This window comes from Nicotiana tabacum, chromosome 5 (assembly GCF_000715075.1).
Source record: "Nicotiana tabacum cultivar K326 chromosome 5, ASM71507v2, whole genome shotgun sequence".
Lineage (NCBI taxonomy): Eukaryota > Viridiplantae > Streptophyta > Magnoliopsida > Solanales > Solanaceae > Nicotiana > Nicotiana tabacum.
The window spans coordinates 144,718,919-144,739,572 of NC_134084.1; the positions used below are offsets into that span (position 1 = coordinate 144,718,919).

Here is a 20,654-nt window from a genome sequence, read left to right on the forward strand (position 1 = left end):
TGATATAGCTTAGTGGAAATTGTTGCTCCCTGATTGTTATACTATTTGATGCCACTTTTTCTCTCCTTTTTCCTTATCGTGTTGTCTCCCTCTTTTTTCTTCTTTTTCCCTTTTCTTCCTTTACACTTTTTTTTGAGCCGATGGTGTATCAGAAATAATCTCTTTACCTTTACAGGTATGGGTTAGGTCTGCGTATACACTACCCTCTCCAGACCCACCTGTGAAACTATACCCACCTGTGAAACTATACTGGATATGTTGTTGTATAGCTTAGTTATGGAATTAAATTCATCTATTTTGCCTATCTTCCACATAAGGGTTGTCAAATAAACACGGTTGCCCTTGATAATCAACTTTATTTTGGTTTCTGATTAGATACTCAATGATTCATGTGATGTCTTTTTTCCCAAAAGTTAAAGCGGTTTTTCTTCCGGCAAATTACTTTGGACGGAATTTTGCAACTCCGATCGTGTATGTTGGAAGGCGTTTCCGAAGTGGCTAAATTTGCAAAAATTTATAAACATTCATTACGCATTAAATGGGGTTCCCAAAATTGAGTATTTGTGCACTTCTCCCCACTATATGGAAGTTATTGGCCTTTTTAATTTCGATTTGCATTGCGGGGACTATTTAAGGAGAAAGCATTATTATCAAGAGATTTTTCATTTTTACAAGTTCAAATTGAAGATCTCCAGTTATGGTTGAAGGAATTTTATATATACGATGACTCATACTCCCACCCTTCGGGTAGGGGTAAGGTCTGCGTACATATTACCCTCCCCAGACCCCACTTGTGGGATTATACTGGGTCGTTGTTGTTGTTGTTGTTGTTGTTGATAACTCATACTCCCTCCGGTCCAAAATAAGTGATTTTTTGGTTGTTTTCACACATATTAAGAAATTCACCTTTTAACATTAATTAGCAATGAAATTGACCATATTAACATTTACTATCTCTTCACATAAACACTCCTAACACATACTCCAACATTAATTACTCCAAGGGCAATGTAGGAAAAAAATAATTAATTCATTCTTGAAATTTGAAAAAATCACTTATTTTGGACCACAAGAAAAAAGCCAAAAAATCACTTACTTTGAACCGGAGAGAGTAACATTTATGGTGCCGGCCTATGGAACTCACTTTCATATATTCACCACAACTAAATTCCCTATTTATCATACTAAGTGAGCGTTTGGACATAAAGAATTGTAAAATTCCGAAATAAATTAAAAAATTTCAAGTGAAAGTAGTATTTGAAAATTAAAGTTATGTTTGAACATAAATATAATTTTGGATTGTTTTTAAATTTTTGTACGTGATCTGAGTGAAAATTTTAAAAAATATTTTTTTGGAGTTTTTCAAATTTTTATTTTTTTTAAAAATATATCTTTAAGTGAAAATTAAAATTTTTATGACACATTGATTTCGAAAAAAAGTAAAAAAATTTCGAAAAAAGTAAAAAAATTCATGACCAAACGTGCTCTAAATTTTAGCCGTGGATCATCCATCAAGGAGATAGCCACTCGGTTAAGACTTATCCATCAAATGAACGCCAAAATTTCAAATCCAACGGTGTAAAATTACCCAGGAATATCTAAACCGATGAATATGTTATTCAACGTATATCCAACTGAAGTGTGCCGTTTGAGGTTCAAACTTTCTTTTCGTAACCTACACGGGAAACCGTTAACGCCGTTACGGCACTCGTGTTAAATCCGTCATAATTCCAAGCAACAAAATGTTTAACGGCTACCAAACGGCCCCGTCGGTGACCCCCTTGATATATTCGTTATGTACAAAACCTTATTTTTTTGTTTAATATTATGAAGATTTACTTTTCTGTAAAATTCAACGGGCAAAGTTTTATTTTAGCTTAATTCATCTCTTAATTTCTCTCTCTAGGGAACTCAGAGATTTATTATTAGGTTTTGAATGAGCTTAAATATAAGGTTAGTTTGCTGTTAACTTCTTAAAATTGCGTTAAAAATATCAGTTTATTTACTCTTTATATTTTTATTGATTTTTGATCAATTTAGTTTCAGTTTTATTTTATTCAACATGTATAGCCTGGTTAATCTGAATCGATTTTTGGTTATTTTGTTGAAAAGTTAATGTTTGGATCGGTTTTTATTTTTCATGGAATATATTGCTTTGAGTTTTTTGCTTGCTTATAATTTTGATCTGAAAATCGAAATATGATGTTCGGGTTGAGTTATATACATAAAAATCATTAGGTTTCTAATAAAGTTGGGATTTTTTCATTGAATTTTGCTATTGGATTGGTGATTTAAGGTTTTTTAGGTGTGAAGCATGGATGAATTGAAAATAGAGGATTGCTGTACTGAGAATAAGCAATCAACGGCTGCTTCAGCTTCTTCGGTTTCTGAAAATAGTGGCAGTGTAACTGTAAAGTCATTGGAAGTATGCAGCCCGATGCCTACATCACCAGCTCACCGGTAAATATTGTTTGGTTCTCTATATATGATTTCCTAAATTAGAACCAGCATATTTGACCTTGTATACTTGCTAATAATAGTTTTGAATCTGAACATTGGGAGAGCATACTTGCGAGTTTTGATTTCAAAGTTTATCTGAAGTTTATATTTTCTTTTTCGTAGATGACTTTTAAGTATCATTCTTTGGTACTTCGGGTAAAGTTTGGCTTTTTTTAAAGTGGAATCCCTAGTCATGAGATGGTATAATACTCCTCTGTTGCACACCTTAATTTAGGTCATTTGTGAATTAGATTAGAATTTAGAACTACGTTGTGGCATATGAAAGTGATTCAGCAGCTGAATAGCATCTACATGTCAAGATTTTCTATCATGAAGACAATAGATTATTAGCGTCGAAATGTCATGCAATTTTTTCTCCGGTCATCTCCTTCATTCAGTCACATAGCGGATTCACGGTCATGTGAAATATCATGTTTCTCTATTGAGGGGTGTTTGAAGTTCACGGTGTTTCTGCTGCTAATTTTTTAGTTTTGAATGGCTGTGGCAAGATATAGATGTAGAGTAGTGATTGATGCTTATTGGTTTTGGCATTTTGTGATTCTTGCTTCCATCTGGACCGCACGTAAATAATGAGATCCTTACAATGAGTTGAATTTTGCAGGAGAACCACTGGTCCAATTAGACGAGCAAAAGGTGGTTGGACTCCTGAAGAGGTAAGTAGTTTTCTGGATATGCATGACACAATCTTCTGGTGTAAGATAGCCCAATAGCCTAAAAGCTCAAGCCCTCAGGTTATAGTGAGTTGCAGTTTTCAAGTTCAATAGTGGATACTACTGAGTTACTAATGAATAATAGTAGGAATTTGGAAAAGTTGGTTTCTGGCGGAACACTTTTTCTAATGAGTTTGTCTGTGCTTCTACAGCCCCATTGTATATTAACATTAATGTGCTCTATTCCTAGAATTTCTTATTTATTGTTGCTTGTCTTTTGTATGATTAATTCAGCTTTTGGTTTTACTTTGAGGAATCATGCATTGATTAGATTAATTTCCCAATGCCACAGGATGATACTTTGAGAAGGGCTGTTACAGTTTACAGGGGGAAGTGCTGGAAGAAAATAGGTATAATTTATTTGCTAGTTGTTTTGGAAGTTATTAAAGATTGAACAATCTTCAGCAGCTAGTTCCTTCACTACCTATTACAGATTGAAAACTCTTGTGCTGCAAAACTTTTTTTTTTATAAGGTAATAAATTTCATTAAAGAATAGAAAACACATTCCCGAATACAAGGAGTATACCAAAAAGTAGAAAGCCTTGAAAAAAACATGGGATATGCATGTCTGCTTTTTCCATTTCATAATAGCAGGCAAAAATAATTGTCCATGCATATAAATATTGCTTATGAACTGTGATTCGAACACACTGACACTCATCTTTGAAAGTTGATGTTGTTGAATATCAAAGGTTGTAATATGATTACTATGGAACCCTATTTCTACAAATAATATTGAGTAGGAAAATGATTCTATGCCAAGATAGTGAGCAATATTTGACCGATAGTAAGCTACTAAACTTGCAGTAAAAATCATATTAGGTTGATTAAATAAAGGGATCTCTAACCACTTATTATCATATGACTCTATAAGCTGGGAATAAAGCACATAAGATCCGAGGTGCCACTAGGTGTAATAGTCAATCTAAGTAACTCGGGGAAAGGTTTAGCTTAAGAGAGGTCGTTTGCTATCTTTGCCTTGTTCTTTGATGCCACCCCTTTCCAAAGACCAACTAGGATTTCTTATTTGGCTTGCTGTAAATCCTCCATGACGAATTTAACCTAAGGCAAACCATTTGCTTTCTTTGCTTTGCTCTGAGACATCATCCTTCCCAGAGACAAGCAGAGTCTTCTTTGTTGGCTAAACGCAAAAGGTCCCATGGCTGGCTTGCCTCTCTCTAGGTTGGCCTTTTTGCTTGAACTAGTGGTATTTTACTTGTGCAGTGGTGTAGCCCATGGTGCAGTCAGCTATGATATACTCAACCTTCTTCTTTAGCAGTACATAGATTTCTTGGTGGAGATAGTTGATTTGTTATTGATTATTATGGCAGTTTTTGGTCTGGCGTAATTGTACCATCTTGGTACCTTCATTAATAAAACTTTACCTTAAAAAAATGATATTCTCAGCCTTCTTCTTTGGCAGGTCAATTTACGACATGTAGCGGTTCTCTCTTGAACAAAATTATCTCAGATCTGTAGGTGGTTTATTTGTGTGTGTGTTTTGAATGCATCTTTAATAGACATGCTAGGCCAATATGTTCAAACATGTTATTACTTATATGCTGTACTGAATTATTTGTAGCTTAGATCTAGGCCAGCTTTGGCAGTTACTTCTGCAATTTGGTTCATACTACAATCATCATGTGATTCTCTATTTCGTTTTTCTCAAATTCCTGTGTTGTAATTGTTGTTTGTAATATGAAATAAAAAATTTCACATTGGCTATACCAGCAAAACTATGGGTGTTTATCGGGCGGGCTGGGACGGGCTGAACGGGAAAACCCCCAGCCCGTTTGGTTAGCAGGCGGGCTGGGGATAGCGGGCTCTTAGTGGGCTGTGTTTTTTGGAGTTTTTGTGGGCCCGTACGGGTTAGGGCTCAAACGGGCTCGGGCGGGTCGGACTCCAATTTCTTTTTTTTTTTTTTAATTTAAATTTTATTTTTCATATTCAATGTCATTGATAGTTAAGTATTTGCAAACTTTTAAGGGTTAGAATTAAACTTTGAAGTTTAAAGTTTTAAATTTGAAATTTGTATTTTAAAATTATAAAATTGAAATTAGAAAGTAAGTGGCTACAAAAAATTATTTAATAAGAGTATAAGACCAATAGGCAATGTAAGGAACAAACTCCGAAGGCTTTCATTTATATTTTTAATACTTCAAATTAATTGCAAGTTTTTTTTTTGATTTTTTTTTTGAACTTGCAAATTAAAACTTAAAAGTTTACAATAATTATAAAAAATAAGAAATAGTACATCACATGCTTTGCATCATTTTTGTAAGTTCTTCCATGTCAACATGAGGTTTTGGTTTCCGGCATTGGTTGAATCGAAACCATAAACCATTATATCTCCAATTTCTTGGTCCTCCTCTTCGTTTACCTCGTCACGCCCTTGATTTCGCCGTTCTGATCTTATCCAATCTCTGAAGCACACTAGAATTTCCAAAGTGTTGCTGCCCAATGAATGACGGGTAGCTGCTACCTTGCTTGGCTAAATGCGCTCTCTGATGCGACTGTTGAAATTGGCACATTTAGCACGTCTCGAGCCATGGCCGAAAGAACAGGAAATTGATTTGAGTTGCTCCTCCACCAACCCAGCGGTAGAAAATCCTTTGTGAGGGGCTCTGGTGACTTTTGCAAGTAGAATTGTAGTTCATCAATATTCCTGCTACTGGTTTGTTGATGCTCTCCTAGTGTAGACCAAATCTGATAATCTTGAACACAATCATCATCATCCATAGTTGTTCCAGATGTTGAAGGATTAGTTGAAGGAATATTTGCATCTACAACCGAAGAAGCATCAACAATGTTAGCATAATAATTATATAAAGTTTGTAAATGTGTGTGTAGCTCAGAAATACAAGTGTCAATATTAGGAGTTTCAGTTGGGCCAATATCCATATAAGTATATAAAGCTCTAATTAATTGGCGACACTTTATCATTTTGACAGTAGGGTTTAAAATAGCACCAATTAGGTAAATATAGGGAATTGGGTAGAAATACTTTTTACACTTATCTAGCATAGATTTAACAATAGTAGCATATCCTTCTTTCTGCTTCATATTATGTAGTAAAAGAGAAATTTCAGCAATATGAACTAAACCATTTGAAATGGTAGGATAATAAGCTCCAGAAACTCAAGTGTAGTAGCCACATAAAATTTTTGTAAAAATTGTATAACATCATGAATGACTTCCCAAGTTCTAGATGTTAACAAACGGTTAGGATCGGTACAATGAGAATTAGCAACTTCAGTTATAGTTATTCTATATTTATAACAACATCTTAAGAACAAATAAGTATAATTCCACCTAGTAACTATTTCTTCAGGCATGAGTCTTGGTTTTAGTCCATATACATTTTTCCTTAAATGCATTTAATCTAGCACTTCTATTATTTCCTTGAATTACACCAACAGCTCTCCTAACTAAAGTAATTTTATCTCTAAATAATTCAAGGTCACTCTTCACAATCAAGTTATAAATATGACATGCACATCTAATATGAATTATTTCAGGAATTGGTGGGTGTAGATGCAATTTTAATATTGTAATAGCAGCAGTGTTGTTAGAAGCATTATCAAATGACATACACAAAACTTTTTCTGCAAGATTATTAAATATAGCAACTTCATGTATAGTATTACTTATAAATGCACCAGTATGACTTTGATGTTCATCATATTTAAAAGCAATAATACATTTTTGCATACAAAAATTATCATCTATCCAATGGCATGTAACAGTCAAATAATCATTTCCATTCACAGCACGACCAATATCAGAAGTAAGAGAAACTTTACAAGTAAGACTTGCGAACAAATAACGTATATATGTCTGATATTGTCCAAAAAGCCTAAAGATATCAGCTCTACAAGTACTTCTAGGAATACCTTTAAACATAGAGTTATAAATTCTTTGAATATAAGTAACAAGATACAGTGAAGAAGCAAAACTAAAAGGTAAACAACCTAAAACAATCATTTTAGCTAATTCTTCCCGATCTTTCTTAATATCGTATTTCCCAAATAACCCACCAGTACTCGGGTTAAGTCTTTGTTGCCCAGATAACTCATTTACTCCCCAATCAAGAGGGTGTTTCTCTTCCATATGCCTACGAAGTTGACCCGTTCCCCCTCCTTTACCGGGCTCATGTTTATAATGTTCACTACAAATTTTACATTTTACATAATTTTTTTGATCTTCTAGTCTTTCAAAAAACATCCAACACTTACTTCTTAATCGTCGATTCTTCTTAATAGGGAGAGGAGGCCTACTTGTTGCAACCCTAACATTTTGAGTTTGACTAGCATTACCAGGTGTAGGTGGTGGTGTTTCAAGATTATCGGGTGATTGAATATCATCTAACAAAGCATCTAAATCATCATCTACACCATAATTTTCTTGCATTCGCTCATAATCTACATTTAAATTTTCAGGTGAACTTCTAAGAAATATGTGTAAAGCTACTAGAAGAACCAATACCACCTCTTGTTTTTTTTTTGAAGTTTTCTTACTATCGCCTTTACTAGTGCACGCTTTTTTGGCCGCTCTAAGTAAATCCATTATATAAATTAAAGTAAGAAATTAAAGTAAGAAACTAAATTAATAATTCTAAATAATAAAATAAGTGTACACCAAATAAGAGAAAGAGATGGAACGAGTGTACCGGGATTCCTTATGCCGCACTAATTTTGAATTTTTGATATCAAAATTCAAACTTCAATTGATAGACCGAAACTTGATAGTTAATAATACTTGAATACTTGATACCACACTTAACTTGAATAATTGATATTTGATAATAATAATTTTGTAATGGCTAAACTAAATAATTGATGAAACTTGAAATAATAAATAATTGAGAATTTGAGAACTATAATATCAAGAGAGAATTGAGACTTGAGAGAGAATTAGAGTAGTAAGAGAGTGAATTGTGAGGAAAAATGAAGAAGAAGGGGGGCTATTTATAGATTTTAAAAGGTTAAAAAAGTAATTTTGCAATTATTAGGGGTGGGAGGGCTATATTTTTAATGGGGGGCCGAAATTGGCATTTTTGCAATTTTTGGCCGTTCCCCAATGGTCATTTCTCAATTTGACCGTTGGGAACGGTCCAATTAAATTAAAAAAAAAAATTCCAACGGTAACCGGGTTGCTAACGGGCTGCAGCCTGTGTTCAGCCCGTTAAGACATTTCGGGTTCAACGGGTTAGGGCCACCGTTAAGCTAAATGTGAACGTCCACAACCCGCCCCCCTAAACAACCCGTCCATTAATGAACAGTAGCGGGCTGAACCGGGCTGAAGCGGGCTGAAAACGGGTCAGTCCGGCCCGATTAACACCTTAAGCAAAACACATTAGACGGAGAGTGTAACAAGCATATGTCGAGGATAAAATGGGAGAAGGTTGCCTGAGATGATTTCCGTTATCCTATGTAGACCTCCAAACTGGTGGTACTTAGGCATGGCACAGTATTTGGATGGTTGAAGGTGTTAGAACAAAACGAGATTGATCTAAAATCACAAGGAGAGAATTTGAAATTCATGTGGTCTTAGCTAAGAACAAAATTGAGTGGAAGCAAAGGATTCATATATGGAATATCAACTAATTAAACAAAAAGAATATCAACTGATTGGAACTAAGACTTGTTATTGGTGCACCTGAGGTTGGTATTTGTGAAGAGTCTTTTAGTTTGATTAGAATTTGTATGTCGGTTTAAGGATAAGTGTGAGATTTGGAATTGAGTATTGGAATGGAATGAGACCAAATAAAAGAATAGATATCGAGGATTCATGTAGCCGACTCCAACTTGTTTGGTGTTTCGGTATAGTTGTTGTTGATATATTAAAGAATGGTGAATATTTTTGTTCCATAATAGAGTCTGCCAAACCTGGTTTAACAGATGGTAAACTTTTAAGGTTTACCAAAGAGCGGACACACAACTTCAACAAATGTTAACTTGTTTGAAGTTTTTTGTGAGTCACTCATGATTTGTTTGATATCAACTGTTATTGGTTGATCATTGGGCAACGTATTTCACTCAGTTCTTGATTTAAGCTTATCCTGTAACTAGATAAAATAATCTGGTTTTATTCAAACCCTGATGTACATGCAGCTGAATTCTTTCCGGATAGATCTGAAGTGCAATGCCTGCATCGATGGCAAAAGGTTCTGAACCCAGACCTTGTAAAAGGACCCTGGACTCAAGAGGTTGGTTTTGTTTTTCTTCTATGTTAATCTGTTCTTCTAGATTGTGCTTGGATGATCTTGGTAATTTTCGATGTCCTTCAATTTGTTGGTGATTTGTTTATAGGAGGATGATAAGATCATTGAACTGGTGGTAAGGTACGGCCCTACAAAATGGTCTGTCATAGCCAAATCATTGCCTGGTCGGATAGGGAAGCAATGCCGTGAGAGGTAAGATCAGATATGGTGGTCATAAGTTGTGTAAATGTTATCCTTGTTTAATTTAACAGTTCCTTCCATATATCAATAGAGCTATCTGTTGATTCATTGCTAACTTTCCCCATTGTGGAACTTAGATACTACATGGTCAGTCAAAGATATATAAATATGACTACCTTGGCTTGCTTTTACCGGTTCAACTTTTTCTGCTAATATCACAATCAATTCTTTATTTTCCTTTTCAAATTGGGAGAGCTTACTGCATTGGCTTAATGATGATTTTTTAATTTCTTCAGGTGGCACAATCATTTGAATCCAAATATTAAAAAAGATGCCTGGACGTTGGAGGAGGAACTAGCACTCCTAGATGCTCATCGGATCTATGGGAACAAGTGGGCTGAAATAGCTAAAGTCCTACCTGGAAGGTAATCATTCAGCACTGATATTGAACATCTTTAGGTGGGTCCAACACTAGTTGATGATCTAAAGAAGTTATGAATTCTTCATTCAGTAGATTAAAGAGAAAAAAAATCTATATGGCGTTTTCTGCTATTGGGTTCTAAGCAGTCACCAAAGAAAAACTATAGGAAAAGATCCTGAAAGATTGTGTGGAGATACTGGAATTGTGTGTAATGAATCAGTTTATGCTATTATGTCTTGTAGTGCGACGGTGTGAAGGCCTTTGTTTAGCAGCTAATCTTTAGGCGTAATTTAACTTCATGTTTTTTGTTTGTCCGGCTAATATGCATATTATCCCCATGATAACTATGCTTTTCACCCGATTGTGGTAGAAAATGATAATTAGTATGAATTTACTAGTTAGTTCTTATATGCATATTTCTTATCCGTGGATATCACATTGATAGAAACAAATATCATTGTAGCCATAAAACATTTGATCTGTTTTTGTGTCTTAGCTAGTGCTATCTGTTGGTAACTTTTGGTACCCAGAAGCTTGTATATCATTGGTTTTGAGTTTGACTTTAAGGTAGATAAGCTCTGAAGTTAAATTTTTTTCAGCCATTGTTCCATATAAATGACGCAATAACCTACAGAAATATGCTCGAGAATACGGAGTTCATTCATAGTATCTTTTACAACTCTTAAACTACTTTTCTTGGTCATAAATGGACGAAGTTTTATACAGGACTGATAATGCAATCAAGAACCATTGGAATAGCTCCATGAAGAAGAAGTTAGACTTTTATTTGGCTACTGGAAACCTTCCATCTGTTGGTAGGGACGGCCTTCAAAATGGTTGTAAGGACACAACTGGTACAGCTTCAGCTGAAAAGGCGCTTGTTTGCTCACATAAAGGATCAGATTCAACTGAGCTTGCTTCATCAGGAACTACCGATGTGTGTAAAATAGAAAATTGTGACAAGAATCGTCAAGATGCCAAACTGCTGGTTGCAAATATTGATGCTTCCAAAAGTGGTCCTAAAAATGAGTCTGCTGATTCTGAAGTTGTTAGGTGGGAGGCAGAGTCACCGGTAATGGATTCTATCCATGTTAAACAAATTAAGGAAATCAAGTTTGAAGGATATGGAAAGAATAGTGAAGTTGATCATTTTAAAGTCATTGAAACTCCATTTTCTTGTGAAATACCTACATATGGTACATTATACTACGAACCTCCACAGTTAGAAAGTTGTATTTCAATGGATTCAGATCATCTGAATATTCGATGGGCACATTGTGAATCTGATTCAAGTCCAAGTTTGTCACCTAGTTCTTTCTTGACTCCACCTAGTAGTCTGAAGGGTAGTAGTTTGTATTCACAAACCCCTGAATCCATACTGAAGACTGCTGCTAGAAGCTTCCCGAATACGCCTTCCATATTTAGAAAGAGGAAATTGAACTATACGCCAGGTAATAAAATTGGGAATGCAGATGGAGATACGCATAAGGATGAAGTACATGATGCTTGTGAGGATAAACAAACTGACAGTTCAGAAAAATATGTCATGATTCGGGGAAGTTCTTCGAAAAACCCTTCTTACAATGGTATTGGGCCATGCGATACCCAGGCGTTTAACGCCTCTCCTCCATACCGAATAAGGTCCAAACGGAAGTCCATCTTCAGGTCTGTGGAGAAACAGCTTAAGTTTGCATTCGACAATGAGCAGCACAATACTAGTACTGGAATTAATGATTCAACTGTCAAAGAGATATCACATGTAGCAGATTGTTTGCGTGCAACAAGAATGGGTATCACCTAGAACCTATGGTAAGAGCCTTCCTTTCCTTCTAAACTACTAAAGTATATTGCACATTCTAGTAGTTGAATCCGAAATTGATTCTCATTGATATACATAATTTCCTAATTTAAGTCCTCAATAACATAATATTGACGACTCAATTACAGAATATTCTAACAGCTTCTTTTTTCTTATATGATTTCTGCTTTACGTCAAGCTTTAATTCAAACTTCGGAGAAAGAATCGAGTTAACAGTGTGTCTAAGTAATCATTCATTAGAAATTTAAATTCTGCTCATGGATCACCAATAAAAAAAAGGAGAACTCCGCCCATGGATCACCAATAAAAAAAAAAGAGAACTCCGCTCATGGATGATGCACGTGGTTGAAATCACATTTTGCCAAATACTGACAATGTAAAATCCACTTTTGCTACTGGAAGTACTCACATTTTTCCGATATGTGACAAAACGGTTCACTGCCATGCTTTTCTTCAACCTATACTTGTTAGCATTAGCACTATTATGTACTCATGCATGCTCTTGTCATCAATTGCGTGTCATTATTGGCTGTGTCTAAAATTTCTGAAAATATTCTTTAGGGCGGAAGAGCACGAGCATGTTTTTGAGCAGTTCCAATTGGATTACATCATTACCATTATCATCTTTTCTGTCGTGCAGGATAACTGCTGGAAGCGGTAGTTTTACCCTGCTATTATCCGTGACACTGGCTGTCATGCAGTTGGAATTCTTGAGGTGTTGACCTTCATGAATCAAAAGACCTCATCAAATTCCAGAAGAATCGACCTTGCATATATACGTTTGTGTTAGGTTCCTTCTGATTTTTCTTTTTTACTTTTCTCATCTACACCAATTATTTTTAGGTCCTTGGCTATTCATTATACATAGATATTATAACAGTGAGTATTATTGAACTTGAAGATAAGTTGCAATCTATTAGTACAGGAACTCATCTAAGTACGTTGGTGGAAAATTATGTCGAAAATAGTTGTTCAATAAGATCAATTGTTTTGCTGGATAGTATCTTCGCAGTTCATACCAGTAATGAGGTAAAACTATCAGCTTTTCTGGGCTCATATGGTTGATCTCACATGATATTTCTGTCTCAAGTGGACTCAAATGGTTGTATCTGCCAATTATGCTGTACCACTTGTGGACATCAGATAGATACTGAAACTGTGATCGGAGCACGGACTTTTGTTATGTTGTTCCCAGCTCAACTTCAATATTATGCCATGAGACCTCTAGATAAGGTAAAATATTGCCAAAAGTGCATTGTACATGACTTTGAATAGAAGTACAGAGGCATTAGACAAAGTTACTGGGGAAGAATACAAGCACAATTATAAGCTGAGAGGCTAATTGGCAGTTTCATCTTCAGAAAAAGGAGGGGAAGAACCTGAGATTCACACTTCTCCTAAACCAATTGGAGTTCTCAAATTAGAGCGGTATACAAATTACACATGGTAAAAATTTACCTGGGGTTTATAATTAACAAGCAAATAAAATGTCTAGACTTTTATCACTTGACCATTGGTAAGTGATATGGAATATGGATAAACTGTTTTGTTTAGCGCAAATATCACGTGCATGTAAGTGTTTTCCACATTGTGGGGAATCCTAAAGAGTGAATAAATGCAAAAGAAAAAGCGCCATCTCCTGCAGAGGTTTGGTCTAGCGGTAAGAGCGCAACAGATAATGTGTGGGCTAGGTGTACTTCGCAAGTTCAAACTCTACCATAAACAAAAGTCTTGTATCTAAGTGGTGATAGGTGTGTGTGTTGGGAGGGGAGGGGGGAGGCTATCTGAGTTTAGAACCTTGCGCCATCGACCCTAAATGACTTAATGTTTATCAAAAAAAAAAAGTGCAACCTAGAACATTAATGGTTTTTCTTTTCTCTTATTCCCCTCCGTTGAAATGAGATCATCCTAAATAGGGCACTTGTTGTAATACTTATAAGGTCCACATCTTGAGTTGGTTTCTATCATTTATTTCCAGGAGAGTGAACTCCTTTTCATGGACAATCTACTCAAGCAGAGGCGGATACAATGTGTCAGATAATTTTAACGTGGAACATAAATTTATGTGTAAAGTTTCATTAATATTGTAATGTATAGCAGTATGAACCCATAACTTTAAAATACGATGGGTTCAATGCTAAAATCTTAAATGTTGAACCCATAAAACTTAAATTTTAGATCCACCTCTGCACTCACTCCTTTTGCATGGAAATAAATAAACAAAGAGTAATAAGAGGAGAATGGTGAAGGTAAATGCTAATGTACTAATCATACATTATTAAGTTAACTAATTCTTCGTTTTGATGAAGATACAAATGTAAAGTATTTTAGTTATATTTAATTAACCATGACATTAAGCAAGCAGCCGTCTTAGCTCAGCTGGTAGAGCTACGTGGTCGTGGGTTCGATTCCCACAGACGGCGACAGCTGTCTGATGTGTTTTCTTTTTGCATTTAATTAATAGTTCTGTGTGAGATTTCTAATTAAAGGTTTTTGCCACTTTCTTTTTTTAAGTTCTTTCCTTAAATAAAAGTTAGTGACCCTTGTGAAATTTCACTTAGTGTAAAATAAGCTCACCAAAATTGATTCTCATATTATATTACACAACTCGACCATCTAATCTGAAATATTAAAGCTATGGACCAAACGTCCCAAAACAAATCCCATCAGATATTAAAAGAAAAGCGCATTCCCCTTCCCAAAAGAAAAAGGCAAGAAATTGCAAATAAATTCCAAAGTATCAAAGGCAAGTAGATTAAAATGGGGAAATATTCTTAAAGACAAGTCAAAGTAGATCACAACAGGTTTAGCGAATAAATTCAGCTAAAATAGAGTTATTACGTGTAATCATTACCGGATTTTAAACCACAAATTAATCTCTGAGCAACAAATTTTAACTTAAAATATACAGCAAGTTGACTAACAAGTAGGAAAATATTTGTTAGATTTATTCTCTCTTTCGAGAAGAAATATTTGAAAGATAAGGGGGGTATAAATTCCCATTTGACCTATCCCTAAATTTTAACTCTTTCGAGTATTGGAGAATATCTTGATTTGTTCTTTATTTGCCAATTTTGACTGATATCTATGTAGAACCTAAGCTTAGATTTTCTTTTTGACGACGGAAGACAAAAAGGGCATAAATATAGATGCTTTAGGACGAGGAGCGTCTGAAGTCTCTTAAGAAATGACAAAGATTAATTAATATTATGTTTACGTCGGTTCGTATTTAAAAAAGTTCGAGTCAGAAGCATCACTAGCTTATGCTCTGACCTGAATAGTTTTACCCTGTAAAATAGAACATTTGAATTTGTTACGTGGTTTATAGACAAGCGAACTGATTTGATCCAAATGATAAATAAATTAGATTAAAAAAAACACTAAGCTTTAAAATCAAAGGAAATGACATGCCTGACTCCGATAGCAATGCTTTTGTGGAAAGAAGTAAGAGCAATATTAGACAGAAAGTAAAATTGTATTATTTAGCTTGAGAATAAAGTTTAGCATAAGTTTTTCAAGAGACGTGTTTACAATGGTTGTTGATGTCACTATTTGTAGCTATACCTAGGAAACAAGATCCTAGGAACAAGCCCTCTTAAATGACAATAAAGGGGGCTACTGATCAAAACGTAACGGCAGACCATGAATGCCAAAATTCTCTGAAACGACTGCCTATTGAATACTAGGGAATATTCTTCATTAAACCATCTCGTGACAAACATTTGACCTAATTTATCTGCTATTATTGCATTCATAGCAAACAAAGGAGAAATTGACATATATACAATAACATGATCAAGAAGCTCCTTCTGGCTCCTTCCTTAGCTAGTAGATCCGCTACTCCGTTCTGCTCCACAACCCATTTGTTATCTCTAGCTGAAATAAAACTTGTAGTGAGGTATGTACAACGGGACTGATAATGGCATCAAGTTATTAGATTGAATTACACAACCTTTATTTTGGTCATTGTTTAGAACATAGAATTTAGGGACTAATTAATTACCTCAAAGGTATTTGTGCTTGTTCCTATTTGGAATCGTTTTATTACAAAATGTATATGTAGTAAAATTGCGATTAGAGCTTAAAATTTGACTCAATCTTGAAACAACAAATACGCCGACAAAAGAGTAGTACCATTTCAGTGATGTGAAATTTCATTGTCTTTCATTTAATTAGTTGATAGGCAAAAACTGTCGTTTCTGTTAGCACTTCTTAGCCATAGGTTATATATATGATGGTAAGTGGCCAATTGATTAAGACATTAATGAGGAATTCTGAAAGGGAGTCTCACGCCATATTTAAATGGGACGGAACTAGAGTATAGATTACAGGTCCAATAGCTTTGATTCCGATAAAAAACGGGGCTAGAATTTGAACGTTATAGGTTTGGGATTATAATCATATTAAGTTATTGGGTTTTAAATTAATAATTTTTTCATATTCATTGAATTCTTTAATACAAATATAGGGTTTGAACAAAAGTTATTGGGTTCGACCGAACCCGCAATCAACACCGTGGCTCCGCCCCTAATTCAGATTCTGTATTTATTGTAAGAAATTCGTTGAATATGTAAAAGTTAATATTAATTTAGGTCTGAGAACACAAACACGTAAAAGAACTAAAATTCTGAACACATAAATTTCAACTCCTAGTTCCGCTTATGTACTTACTATCATATTCTGTTGCATGTTAAAATTCCTTTTCGCTTATTTAATCGCTGCTTGCTTTTTCATTAAAGACACGATTCGGAAAGAAGAGAAATGATACAAAAAACAATCAATGGAAAACAAGAGAGCTACAAGTAATAAAATATAGGATTTGCAGTATAAAAATATATATTCATAAAGCTTAGGCAAGTAACTTTCCATTACATCAATATTAATATGCAAATAAAGCTGAAGGCTACAAGTTTTCCCTAATTTTGGTCCTGTTGCAGCTGCTTCAGTCTCTATAGCTTTTTCACTTCACCTTAACCAGGTTTAACTTTTACCAACACCCACATCATCACATAAAGGTTAAAAAAACCCAAAAAGTAAAAAATAAAATACAAATCCATTCCCCAGAAAGTTGATAAAAAAAGAAAAAGAAAATAATTTCCGCATACTTCAAATTTTCCCAGATAAAAAAGAGAAAAAATGAAAGCAGGAAATTGTGTGAATTTTTCTATTTTCTTTTTATAATAAGATAAAAGAACATTTTTTTTTCTTTTATAAGGTCAGTATAATATTATCCTTTTTTTTTTTTGAAATTAAACCCGGAAATTCTTACCCTGGAAAGTCTGACCAAATTGCCAATTAGCTGGTGCTATATCATAAGAAGCAGAACTGCGTCGATCACTGGCCGTGACTCTAAAAGAAAGGGCTTGGCCAACAAGTAAAGCATTGGTTTGCCAATTTTGACCCCAATTTCGATTCATTGCTATCCAATTGGTTTTTGTACCTTTAACATAAACCTTCTGAATATCCCCTGCTCCTGCCACATTTGTCACTAATACCAAGTTAAAGTAATTAAAACCGTTGACTGTGAATCTGATTCCTCCTTGCTTTCTGCATGGTACCCTGTAAACAATTAAAAAATAAAAAAATTTAGTAAGAGGTTATGAGCTTTAGGATTTATCCTTAGGGTGTATAAGACTAGTGCTGCATAAGCTATATTAGTAATGTATGAGTTAGTAATGCAAACATTGATTATGCAGAGATTATTTCTTATCCACTGTTTGGTATGATGTGTAAAATTTAAATGCATTGCATAATTTTTAAGAAAATTAATCATTTACAAAAATATCCTCCATATTCTTTAGCTTTAAGGGACTTTAAGAATAATTTTGTCTTTAACCATGCTGATGCATGCATTAATAGCCTTGATATTGCTAATACCATGTGCTTTGTATTAGTTATATATAGGATAATACCAAATATGTTGTATCACTAATACTTGCATTAGTAATACATATGTTGAAAAAAATGTACTCCCTCCGGTCCAAAATAAGTGATTTTTTGGCCTTCTTTTTGTGGTCCAAAATAAGTGATTTTTCCAGATTTCAAGAATGAATTAACTATTTTTTTCCTACATTGCCCTTGGAATAAATAATATTGGAATATGTGTTATGAGTGTTTATGTGAAGAGATAGTAAAGGTTAATATGGTCAATCTCATTGCTAATTAATGTTAAAAGGTAAATTTCTTAATATGTATTAAAACAACCAAAAATCACTTATTTTGGACCGGAAGAAGTACCAAACAAGAGATTAGTATTATTTTCTTTAATGCACCTACCAAACGACTACTTAGGGTGCGTTCTCATAGACCGTACCAAGTTAATAAAAAGTCATTCGTATATACATTTAGTCATTTAAATATGAATATATTTTCCCAATTTCTTTATAATTTTTTGGGATTAATTTATTCAATTTAATAAAAATATCGAATGCAGTAAATAATACTATCTCCTAATTAATACCGTACAATATGGTCGGGACTCAACAAGCGTATGGGACAATGTGCACTATGTAACCTCAGAAACACATACACTAAAATCTAAGCAGGGCAGATCCCAATTTTCCTGGATTACTGTTTTGCATGTCTCAATTACCTTTCTACCCCTCAGAAACACCTAAAATAGCAACTTTGACGCTCCCTATTATTAAGGGCACATGTGACAAAGATAGGAAATTCGTTCTTTAATTGGGTCAATTTACAAGCAAAATATAGCTATGGATAGGGGACCATACTAAATTTTACTATGATTTGTGGGTTGTGGTATAGCAAAGCTATTCTTATGTAGGCCTAAAAAGACCATTTCATCTATGTTCAATATTTTTTTCTTGGCCAAAAGTATTTTTTTGGATAAAAGTTTTTTTATTCCAAAGCTAAGGTGTTTGGCGAAAAAAGTGCTTTTGAGTAGAAGTAGAAACAACTTTTGAAAAGCAGAAAAAAATAACTTTTTTTAAAAGTACTTACAAATACTTTTTAAATTAAACTGTTTTTAGAAGCTTGACGAAACATGCTATAAATCTTGTCAAACAGTTCACAGCCGTAACGAGATCATGACTAATCAAATACCCAAACAAATAGGAGTAATGCAAAGCAATAACAAACAAAGTGCATTAGCAAAAGATGAATTTATAGCTTAGGCACTTTGACTAACCGTCGGTAATTTACAGGAACAATTCCAGCACGGTACTCAGCAATTTTGAGGAACATAGGCATGGCGAGGTCGAAATGGGGTCGAGGTGGGTTGCACCACCCTCCATTATCGTTAGGCAAGGCGTAGTTTGGTGGGCAGAAATTTGTAGCAGTCACTAATATGGAAGGGTTCCCAGGGGTGCACCATTTCTGGTCAGTACATTTAAGCTCAAAGCAAGCGCCGCAACTCAGCCCATTGTTGAAAAGTACTGTACTCAGTGCTGCATTGTTCACTCCGTAGCCTTGGCTGTACAGATTCCCATATCCACAAGCACCACCTAGGAAAAAAAACACCTAGTGTTAAATCATGAGCACAAGCGGAGTTAAGTTATTGAGTTTTAAATTAATGATTTATACATACTTCATGAATTTTACGAGATAAATACAGAGTTTGAATTTGGATCAATTGGATTCGGCCAAATCCGGAAGGGAAGGGCTAGCTCCACCCCTGCCCATCCGTAACCTTCTAAAATGAGTATGTATGACTATAGTTATCTTATTAAAAGTAAATTAAGAAGTTTGAAATAAATTATTTCTTTAAAAAGTATAATTTTTTTTTTTGAATATACTAAATAGTCTGTTTGGCCAAACTAAGGCTAAAAGCACTCGTTTACAAACAAAAAAAAATAAAAAAAAATTTAAAGTTAAAAGTGTTTGGCCAAGTTTTAGAAAAAAAGAAGAAGTAATTTTGAGTAAGGAGAAGCAACTTTTGAGAAATAAATAAATGCATTGAAAAATATTTTGAGAAAATATAATTAAAAACACTTTTTAAAACTTTGGCCAAACAATAGTAATTGCTAAAAAATATTTTTCAAATTAATTAGTCAAACATAAAAATTACTTCACACCAAAACTATTTTTTTTTTTTCAAAAAACACTTCTAAACATTCATTTTAGAAATTTGGTCAAACAAGCTATAATCATGCCATATAAATTGGGAAAGAGGCAGAAGTATTTTACACTATAGATTCTTATTATATTGAAGTAGTAGTTTAAGTTGAAATTTAAATCGAAGACTTTTGCGTTAAATGGGGAGAAGAGAAGAGAAGAGAAGAGAGGTATAATACCCATGGTGCCAGAGGCATCAGAGCCTCCATAGAAAGTGGCGTGGGCAGTTGTCCAGGGGCCGCCGGCGTAATTGCCGGAGATTTTTGCGTTAACGGACGTCAGAAAACAGAGAACACTAGCAATGCAGAGTGTCCAATTAGTCACAGCCATTTTCTCACAGTGAAGAGTTCAGTCTAAACGGGAGAGAGAGAGAGAGAGAGAATGGGGTTTGAGCAGAGGGCGAATTGAGAGGGAAAGGAAATTAAGTGGGCGTATTTATTGAGGAGTTACAATGGCAGGGTCTGTAATTAAATGCTCTGTTTTTGTTAATTATGTAATTTTTCGAATTTTTTAAAATGTGACATATATGTGGACGTATTTATCATGGGGTTAAGCTATAGGCCATAGTATGAAAGGGGGGGAAAATATTGAACAAAAATAGGATCTATAAGAATACATGTGAGGTGCACGTGGTCATGAGAATAGCTAGCTTGCTCAAGGCACATGGAAACATGGCAATGAAGTAGTGAAGTTTCATGATTCATGCT

The 20,654-nt window shown here is 34.5% G+C and overlaps 2 protein-coding genes across 3 annotated transcripts; one reads left to right on the forward strand and one right to left on the reverse strand.

Moving 5' to 3' along the window:
- Positions 1-1,816: 1,816 nt before the first annotated feature.
- On the forward strand, positions 1,817-12,874 carry LOC107816660 (transcription factor MYB3R-3). Of its 2 annotated transcripts, none has more exons than XM_075254172.1 (9): positions 1,817-1,953; positions 2,306-2,460; positions 3,122-3,173; positions 3,523-3,580; positions 9,345-9,439; positions 9,543-9,646; positions 9,931-10,059; positions 10,782-11,864; positions 12,515-12,874. In XM_075254172.1, the coding sequence occupies exons 2-8, from the start codon at positions 2,315-2,317 to the stop codon at positions 11,854-11,856; spliced, it is 1,659 nt and encodes a 552-aa protein (XP_075110273.1). In that variant the 5' UTR covers positions 1,817-1,953; positions 2,306-2,314; the 3' UTR covers positions 11,857-11,864; positions 12,515-12,874. The 2 variants fall into 2 exon arrangements, with proteins under 2 accessions (XP_075110273.1, XP_075110272.1); XM_075254171.1 differs by having other exon boundaries at positions 1,822-1,953; positions 2,297-2,460.
- A 2,569-nt stretch (positions 12,875-15,443) lies between these two features.
- On the reverse strand, positions 15,444-20,364 carry LOC107816662 (expansin-A3-like). Its single transcript, XM_016642394.2, has 4 exons — positions 20,127-20,364; positions 19,022-19,337; positions 17,144-17,433; positions 15,444-15,750 (listed from the first exon to the last, which is right to left on the reverse strand). Exons 1-4 carry the CDS (start codon positions 20,275-20,277, stop codon positions 15,626-15,628), a joined length of 882 nt encoding a protein of 293 aa, XP_016497880.2. The 5' UTR covers positions 20,278-20,364; the 3' UTR covers positions 15,444-15,625.
- Positions 20,365-20,654: the final 290 nt, after the last annotated feature.